Genomic DNA, 10,094 nt, shown 5'->3' on the forward strand with positions numbered 1-10,094 from the left:
CCGACGCAGACATCACCTCAAACAGCTGACAACAGTAAATGCCGTCTGATGCTATGTGATGTCACCCTAGGCCGCCGTACACCGCTTAGCCTACGTTACACCCTCCACGCCACCCCTCGCTCCCTCCTGTTGCAGTGCTCTCCCCCCCTGGAGCAAATGACGCAGAGATGGGAGGATTAGGAATTTCTCCCAACCAGATCCATCGCCAAACTGGTTCCATCCCTAAACGGTACCCATCCAGGTACACTCTCAATCCTGGATAGTCCACTGCCAAAAGCTATCATTTCCCCCCCCTGCCTGAGAATGCAGGTAAGGGGGGTTTATAACAAACATGCCAAAACACAGTTGTATTTTTGGGATCCTACTTTTTAGGATCGTGGTTTCATATGCTTTAGGATCGTAGGGTCAATGGGGCCAGATTATGAATTCCCATTTAAGGGCCTCCCCTTTTCTGATGCACAAATAGACATTTATGAAGTGGCTTTGTGCAAAGGGTCCATTTTGAGTGGGGATGAGCTTCTTCCTTGACTTCTCCTCGGCTGTTGGTGATTACACTGTCTGCGGAGGGAATTATGACCAACAATGTTTCGATACTGGTAGGAGAAGAAACCAATTCAGTATTGTTAAAAAAATGGAGAGGAAGCAGAACCAACCCGTTCTTATTGCAAGTGATATCAGAGCACCAAGATCCACCTTGGCAGACCCCAGTAGCTCTAGTTTCCTTTTCATACCACCATATCACAGGGGCTCTACCTGAATTCAGGTACATCCACTAGCTCCACCAGCGCCACTAGCACATGTGCTGGTTCCCTCTGTGCCATCCCCTGCACCATTTGAGACATCCCTGCGTGCTGTCTCCAGCACTGTCCTCGCCATCATCCTAGGTGTTCATCATGCCATCCCGGAGCCACAACTGACACCATAGGAGCTGCCACAGCTGCCATCACCAGCGCTGTCACCAATGCCGCCACCAATGCCACCACCACAGCCCTTTGCACTGACATTGACACCAATTCTGTCATCAGCATCTCCACAGGTGACCTCACTTGTGCTGACAACTGCATCTTCCCTGACGCTGGCCAACGCAAATACCGTACCCAGTGTTTCCACCAACTTCATCACCAGCACTGAAACCAGCCCCATTCATGTCATTCCCACCAGCACCAAAACCAATGGTGTCCATGAAACAGTCATCGACACCATCACCAGCATCATCACTAATGCCAACACCATGCTACTATCGGCACATACCTCCATACCTTCAACACTATCATCACCAGTATTGTTCTAGTTTGTAGTTAGTACTTGCCATCATCTCCAACCCTGGCTCTGATACCACTTATTGGTAGTAAACCCCTCCGTCATAAATGGAATATCTCCACCTCGGGCTGACCCCCCAGCGCAAGGAGTATCTCCGTCATAAATGGAATACGTCCACCACTCCCTGTATCCATCCCCAGTACCTGCATCACTACCAGCTCCACCTGCACCACCACCATCACCAGTGCCACTGATGCGATCAGCCGGTCAATCACTAGCCCCATGCACACCATTAGCAATAATATCCATGTCGCCATCACTGATGCCCAGTGTTATCCCAGTGCCACCTGCGCAATCACTGATGCTATCACTGATGCAGACACAGTTAGTATCACTGGTGCCATCACCGATACCAATAGTAGAGACAACACCAAATCTGTTTCAAGCATCTTGACCAATGACATCCCTGTGTCTCCACTGATACCATCACCAGCATCTCCGGGGTCTCCATCGAAACTGAAACCAGCCCATATCCAGCGCATTTACCGATGCCATCACCAGCGCCAAAATCTTCACCATACCCGACATCTCCACTAATGCTGTCACCAGTGCTAAAACTATTGCCACCGTCCCCCCCCCAAGTAGTTCTGTCAATGTCGTCATCACTGCAGAAACCAATGACGAAACAAATGCCATCTTTGGCATGTCCACCGACACCGTCGTCAGTGCCTACACCATCTCTAGCATTTCCACCAACCCCATTACCAGGGCCAAAACCAATGGGGTCTCTGGTGTCTCCACCAATGCCATCACCAGTGCCAAAAGCAATGCGGTCTCCAAGGTCTCTGTTGATACCATCACCAGTGCTGAACCCAACACTGTCTGTAGCACCTCTACAAATGTGGTCACCATTCCAAATCCAACGCTGTCCCTAGTGGCTCAGCCAATACTATCACAAGTGCCAAAACCAAAACCATCTCTAGCACTACCACTGATCCTGTCACCAGCACCGAAACCAGCTTGGTCTTCAGCATCTCCACTGATGCTGTCACCAGTGCCAATAAAAATGTGGTCTACGGCTGCTTAACGGACGCGGTCACCTTTGCCAAACCCAACGCTGTCTCTAGCATCTCTATTGATGTCCTCACTGGTGCCCATACCAGCCCCATCTCTAGTGTCTCTACAGATATTGTAATCAGAATCATCATCGACCCCATTACTGGTGCTCACACCAAAACCAGCTGCTGCATCTCCACCGATGTCGAACTAATGCCGTCTCCTACGTCTCCACTGATGACATCGCTGGCATAGTCCCTGGGTTCTCCCCCGACACCATCGCCAGCACTTCCACTGGCGACAACATCAATGATGTCTCCAACTCCACGGATGTCATCACCAGTGCCAAAACCAAACATCCATGACACCATCACTGTCACCATTCCCAATGTCAACAACAGTGTCATCATTGGCAGCGTCCACAGCATCTTCACCAATGCCATCGCTGGTGATGTTCTAGGTTGTGGTGGATTAATGCCATCATCTCCAACCTTGCCAATTGTTGGATGCTAATCCCACCTTACCGTGTTTTAAAAGATAAAATAAAATTCCCGCCTTGCCCCCCCCCCCTTCCGCCCCTTTGGGCAAAGGAGAGACGGAGGGATCAACAAGGAAGAAACACCTTCAACAGAATGTTAACTCTTCCCAGCAGCTATAGTTAGTTAGGATTCAAAGAGGCGCGAAACATCACTTGAATAGGCCATAATGGGCCAGGATTGGCCAATCTATGAGGAAAATGACAAGAAAAATAAGAGGAGACTGCGAGGAGGGAAATCAAGCCCTCCTTCAAGCATTCCTGCGATGGAGGGGCAGATAAACATCAACAATTGACGATGGCTGGGGATGAGAAGAGTGTGTGTGTGTGTGTGAGAGAGAGAGAGAGAAAGAGAGTGCGGGATGGAGGGAGGGAGTGACGAGACTGAATAGAGAGAATAAGAAATTGAGAGAGAGAGAGAGAGAAATAATGAGATAGAAGAAAGCAAAGGTGAGAGAAAGAGTGGGAAGGGAGAGAGGTACTTACACCAGAAGGAACGGAAAGGCAAGGCCGGCGCCAGCAAAGGCTAAGAGGCCACCGGCAAGAACCAGGTTACGAGCGCGACCCATTTAAATTGACAAAAAGGGAGAATTCTCCGAGTAAAAAGATTTCTTCAAGCTGCAAAATCACGACAAAGCTCAATCCGAGACGATCACAAGGTTCTTTCAGAGGATTAATGGTCCTCAAACATGATAGTCTCAATTTCGATCTCCAGATAGCAGCTGAAACGCATGAATTTTTTCATTGAACTGCAGAAATAGCGTATGAATTCATCATAATCATCAGCTGCATCAATCTAGATCCATCTAAAAGCACGTTTGCAAAAGCTGTAGTACCCGTTAGTTACTTCGACTATTGAAACATGAATAATTAGACAGTTCAAACGGATATCGCTGGATCCGAGAGGAGGAACACATGCCAAAATAAATACATTAAACTCGAATTGTAGAAATGCAGGAGACGAACAGACCTCCAACCAATCGGCAGTCAAGCGAGTTTGATTTTTTGTCTTGAAAATTTGAACATAAAAATATTTTAAAACTCTGGATGTCTAAAAAGCGCGACCTTGCGCAAAAACAGATTGATTCGAGGTCGAAGAACAGCGAAGAACACGCACCTATCAAGATATTAGGGTTATTTCAAAGAAATCAAGCCGCTAGCAGCACGGGGATAATTAGATCCGAGATCGCCTTCATTGTCACCAATTCTTCTGCACCTCCTCCGTTTCGTCCTTGTTTCTCTCCCCGCCAAGGTCCCCAAATCGCGATGCAGAAGAGGGCGAGCAAAATGCCCAGCAAACCTAACAAAATAACCTCCCCCTAAGTTGGAAGTAGTGTAGTGCAGGGACGCGGACGGGATGCTTTTCGTCTGGGACGACAGAAATCGTCCCGTCGACGAGTATGGACGAATTAATGGACGAAAATTCGTCCAAGGGAAGACTGGACGGGACGATTTTCGACCCATCGGACGAAAAAATCGGAGGACGCGGACGATGGGTGGACGAATGCTGGACGTGGAAAAAATAGGATAATTGGATTAAATTGGCAAAATAATGTATGGATTTACAATCAAACTTGGAAAGGGCAATATTTAAGCCCTAATTAATAAAGAATATAACTAATCTTTATACATGCCAGTCTCATCTTAAATAATTGGATTAAATTGGCAAAATAATGTAAAGGGTTTACAATCAAACTTGGAACGGGCAATATTTAAGCCATAATTAATAAAGAATATAATTAATCTTTATACATGCCACTCTCATCCTATTAAATTATTTTTACTTTTTCAATTAGTAGCGTGAAATTAATTTTTTACCATATAATTAAGGTAATGATGGAGCGCACCCAGACGACATCGACGAATCCTCATTGGAATCGTCTTCGACATCATCAGCATCACCGCTGGTCCGTGTCCAGCCCGATAGGCACGCGAAAGCATCCGTGAAGACGCCCGGGTTTAAATACTCTGGGTAGAGCACGTCCGCACACGTAATCGTGATTTAATTATCTGTTTTCAATGGTTTTAAATTCTGTGTTGTGTTCGTCACGACCAGTGCACCCTACTCATCGTGACGCGCCCGTATCATCGCGTTTTTGTACCCGTCCGTATCATTTTATTTTCATGTCTTTTGATTTCGTAATATCTTTATTTATGATGTAAATTGGGGGGTCTCCTATTGGACTGCCCCTTGTTGGACTCCTTGTAATGGGCCCATCATGGCCCTATATAATGCCATGATGGGACCACGTTCTCCTTAGATCTGGAATTCAAGTTGTTTCTAGTTACTCCACGTTTCAGATCTCACTTTGGGAGGAGAAGAGGAAGTCGAAGAAGAGGAGGAAGAGGTTTCCGCGACCCCTTGGCCAAACCCGTCTGATGTGTTTGTGGGGCGTTTCCCAGTCAACGACCATCAGGCATGGATCCGCCAACCTTTCTTGGTCGCGCCCTGCCAAACTGTGCATCTGGCATCGATGGACAAGTCAAAACGGCCGACGCTGAGCCCGTCTAACCACAAGTAATCTATCTGGTTGACGCCAAGTGCAATCACGGTGTTCCTCAGGCGTGTGTGGCCTGGCGTTGACTGTAGTTACTGTCTTCCCGCCGCTGTTCAAATTGCACCGCCACCGACACCTAGATCGCTCCATCAGTTGGTCCCCACCAAAGACAAGTCTTTGAATCACCTTTTGAGCCAGTTCTCCGCAGTATCCTTCCACGGCGCGACCATCTCATATTTAGTCTCCCGTGGGGTTCTTTCATGTCATCGTTCATGCGTTCGTGGCTGCATGCTTCCAAGTGAAGTCCCGGTGGCCCGATCTTTTCTACTAAATCATGACGTGGACGATCGGCTGACCCCTCGGTGATTTCTCATCAATGGAGATCCCACAAGGCACTGACCTTCGAGCCGATAGTGTGCGCATGTTCTTCCTCGGTCATTGATCAGGCACCGAGCCCAGTCTAATCATTGCACCACCCACGGTCCCACTGCGCCACGCCCTTGGTCAGACCTTGTAATTGCCTGCACCCTAGGTTGCACTGTCCTTGGTCCAGTTTGCACCACCGGGGCTGGTCTTTGCACATCCTCAATGCGATCTTGTACTGCAAGTGGACCAACTTTGCACATACCTCAGCCCATCCCTTGCACCTCCCACGGTCCAGCGCATGGTCTGGCCTAGTGTCCCTCGTGGTGGTCACTACATCCGTGGCTGGCTTTCGTCAAACCCTGGCCACCACACCGTGAGCTGCCAACATCCTCTCCTCGCTCAACTCCTTTGACTACCGCTCCAGTGCCGCCATCGCTGCCCTGTTGAGCTTGTCGAGCTTGCCTACAGCTAGGGAAGGACACAATCTGACCGAAGTTTGGTCAGACCGGACCAAACTGGACCATCTGTCAGCATTTTTAAGGCTGACCAAACCTTTTGGTTCGGGTCCGGTTCGCACATCGAACCGGACCGAAGACCTGCTCCCTCTCCCTCTCCCCCTCTCTCCCTCTCTCTCTTTCATCCTCTCTCCTTGCTCGTTTTCTATCTGTCATCCTCGTTCCTTGTCGTGTGCGCATTCCCTCTCTCTCTCTCTCTTTCTCTCTCTCCTCTCTCTCTATATATCTCTCTTTCTCTCTCTTATTGTCTCTCCCACTCGTTCTCTCCCACTCTCTCTCCCTCTGTTCCGGTCTCACTCTCCCTCTCGTTCGCTCTCCCTCCCTCCATCCATTTTTCCCTCTATCCCATTCTCACTCTCTCCCTCTCGTTTTCTTTCCCTCTATCTGTCTCCCTATTTCATTTTCTCCCTTTCTTTCTCTCGCCAGCTCTCCTTCCTCTCTTCCTCACTCTTTCACCCACACTTCCTCTCTCTCTTTCTCCCTCTCTCTTCGGGTCTTACTCTCTCTCGTTTGCTCTCCATCCCTTCCTCCCTTTTTCCGTTGCTCCCGTTCTTGTTCTCTTCCACTCATTTTCTTTCCCTCTATCCCTCTCTCTATCTCGTTCTCTCCCCTGCTCTCTCACCTTCTCTCCCACTCTCCCTCTCTCTCTCTCCCTCCCGCTCTCCCTCTCCACCTCTCTCTATCTTGTTCTCTCCCTCTTTCTCTCACACTCTCTCCCCATCTCCCCCTCCACCTCTCTCTATCTCATTCTCTCCCTCTCTCCCGCTCTCCATCTCCTCTCTCTCACTCTCTCACCCTGATCACCCTCTCCTCATGTCTCCCTCTCTCTCAAGTCCCCCTCTCCCGCTCACCCTCTCCTCCTCTCTTTCTCTCTCTCTCTCTCTTCCTCTCTCCCTCTCTCCTACTCTCCCTCTCCTCTCTCTCAAGGCCCTCTCTCTCGCCCTCTCTCCCACTCTCCCCATCTTTCTCAAACCCTCCCCTGCTCTCCCTCTCCTTCTCTCTCCTCTCTCTCAAGCCCTCTCGTTCTCTCTCCCTCTCTCTGTCATCCGCTCTCCTGCTCTTACTCTCCGCATCTCTCCCTTTAGTCCTCTCTCTCACTCACCCTCTCTTTCGCTCTCCCTCTCTCATTCTCTCTCACACCCTCTCTCTCTCTCTCTCAATCTCTCACTATTGAACTCCCTCCCTCTCGCCTGCTCCCTCTCCCTCACTACTCGCTTAGGCTCCCCCCCTCTCGTTCCCCCTCTCGCCATATCTCTCTCTCTTCCTCTTTCTCTCTTGTACTCTCCTTCTTACCTGCTCCCTCTCGCCATCTCTCTCTCGCTCTCACTCTCTTCCTATGATATTCTCTCTGCCTTTGTAGTATCTCATTATTACTCTCTCCCTCTCTCATTCTCACACTCTCTCACTATCCCCCTCTCACTCTTTCATTATTCAACACTGCTTCAGCACCATAGTTGACAATATGCAGTTAGATGACCAAGTCAACTTAGCATTTTCAAGTCAACATGACCGACCGAAAATCGGACCAGACCGAGCCCAGACTGAGACCGAGACCGGACCGAATGTCAGGTCTCGGTTTAGGTTTTTGGTAAAACCGAACTGACACCGGACCATGACCTTCCCTACCTACAGCACACCTCCACCAACCTGCCCGCACTGGCTCCCTTTGCACCGACGAAGACGTCGACGACGAACGCCGTGACCAACGAGGTACATCATTCCCTTGCTCGTCAGTTACATTATGTCTTTCAGTATATTTTGATTGTGCTCCACTGCGCAGGGTTAGATTAGGTGAAATAAAATTATCGAAAACACTATAATTTGATCATCTTCCTAGATACGGGTCGAGCAGGCCTGTTACGTGTGAGCCCCTACAGAATTATTCTGTTCGGCGCCATAGTCGCCGTTGTCTCTCCGATGAGGGTCAGAAGATCACCGTCATCATCATCGGTCGCCCGCTCCGGAGCTCAGATTTTGGCAAATCCCCACTCGTCGGCCCTGCACGTACACTCTACCTAGTTCATTCGTATCACGTAGTTACATTCACTTAGTGAGTTAACCGTAGGACGATGCCATCGACGACGTCCGACATCATTTTGGTATTAGAGCCAAGTTGTGGACACCCACAGCACGTCTCCGTACCCTCCCATCATAAAATCTGCATACATCTATTTTCGAAAACCCATATAGGTGTCCCATTGAGGAACTGATCATGGTCGTCGAGACGCGATCAAGTCGAAGGATGCATTCTGAAGGTTCGCTTTCACCACGACTAGATGAAAAGATGTCATTAATTTACCCCTGTAGTGTAATATTATTTTTATTACAATTGAATCCTTTTGCTGGTTAATTAATCAAATTTAATTGTAGAGTTTAATTAATGGAATTTAATTTTAGAGTTTAATTAATCAAATTTAATTATATTTAATCAGAATTCTTCTGGTCATTAACTTCTGATCGGAGATTATCCCTTTAAAAAGACGACTATTTTAACGAGTTTGTAAATAATACGGTATCTTAGGAAAGTCAGCACCAACTTGCTGAAAACGTTTTCAGAGAAAATGGCGATGTGGAAAATCAAAAAGTAAAGGGCCATTTCTCACAAAATTTCTGCATTTTCTTGAGAGAGAACATTGATAAAGTCCCCACTTCCCACAAAAATTCAGAGTTTTCTTGAGAGAGAATGGCAAGAAAACCCGATCCAACTCCCTAAATTATATTGGGTACGAATCAGAACTGAATCTTTCAGAGTTTCCTAAAGAGGAGTAAAAAGTTGCACTACATTGGGCATCACCATATGAACCATTTCTTGATTTGTGTGTGTCATCCTTGCGCAGGGCCCGTGCTAGTCTTCTCTGTATCATTCCAATTTTATCGGTTGTCCCCGAAGGGACAGCATCACCATATGGCAAGATAATTGAACGAGGGCGAGGCCCAAGGCAAGGAGAGGTTGGGAGAGGCCATCACATGCTGCGAGGACTCCTCAAATCTTGCCATGAACAACGGCCCAAATTAATCAATATTTTCACAGTAGAAAAATAAATCAAAATGGACAAATGAAAAAGGGAAAAAAATTATATGACCAGATCTCCTTGCATGGATTCAAGACTGTTTTCATTAGGCTCCTTGATCGAGATGTCCCTAGCATGAAAGATATGAAAAACAGATGCAAAACATATATTTTTCTACGAAGAGGACCAAAATAATATTGAAATAAAGATATCATTTAATAGAGACCTGATGTCTAATGCAAATTATCATACCAATTCACTAGCTTAAAAATTAATTTTCTGCATTAAATGAGTACGAAGTGTAAAAAAGGTCAGTTTCATGGGTAGGATTTTAAACTGATAAATTTATCATAATTGAGTATATGTCCGTCTACAGTCATCTAAAACACAAAGGATAAAACCGTACTATGTTAAATGGAATGAATCAGTAAATGAAATAGAGAGAGAGTAACGAAAAAGTACAACTTATATTAAAGGTTAGAATGTATCAGCAAAATCGTCCCATCCATTGAGATCATGTTGTTCCCCCTTACTCTATGACATGGAATAGAGAGATTTAGGAAAAAGAAACATGCTTAGGCACAGGTTGGAGAGCGATAGAACATAACGCACTGACGACGGCGAAAATGGGGTTTTAATTTGTTGTTGTTATTTTCGCTTCGATCAAATAAAAATTTGTATTTGTAAACTTACTCAAAATCATATAGAGATGAGCAAGGTCATCTCCACAGGGATTGGCACTTGGAGATAGAATTCACTAATGAGTAGGATGGTCAACAAACACCACTAGGTGTTTGTTTTCATCTCTAAAGAAAGGTAAATAAGAATTTAATGATGATTTATAGAGGAAGTC

At 46.9% G+C, this 10,094-nt stretch overlaps 1 protein-coding gene and 1 non-coding gene across 3 annotated transcripts in view; both read right to left on the minus strand.

The window, feature by feature from the left end:
• LOC144715165 (uncharacterized) overlaps positions 1 to 4,142 on the minus strand; it is a 5,302-nt gene extending 1,160 nt beyond the window's left edge. The window contains exons 1-2 of one of the 2 annotated variants that reach the window (XM_078590062.1): positions 3,969 to 4,142; positions 3,338 to 3,469 (exon numbers count right to left, since the gene is read on the minus strand). In XM_078590062.1, coding sequence (XP_078446188.1) covers positions 3,338 to 3,420 — 83 coding nt within the window. In that variant the 5' untranslated portion in view covers positions 3,421 to 3,469; positions 3,969 to 4,142. Of the gene's footprint in view, positions 1 to 3,337; positions 3,574 to 3,968 lie in introns of both variants that reach the window. The other variant, XM_078590063.1, reaches the window with a different exon arrangement.
• A 4,879-nt stretch (positions 4,143 to 9,021) lies between these two features.
• On the minus strand, positions 9,022 to 9,124 carry LOC144715366 (U6 spliceosomal RNA). Its single transcript, XR_013584599.1, has one exon. It is a non-coding gene; the product is annotated as a U6 spliceosomal RNA (small nuclear RNA).
• Between the last annotated feature and the right edge of the window lie 970 nt (positions 9,125 to 10,094).

The sequence above is a fragment of the Wolffia australiana genome, chromosome 18 (assembly GCF_029677425.1).
Source record: "Wolffia australiana isolate 7733 chromosome 18, ASM2967742v1".
Classification (NCBI taxonomy): Eukaryota; Viridiplantae; Streptophyta; class Magnoliopsida; order Alismatales; family Araceae; genus Wolffia; species Wolffia australiana.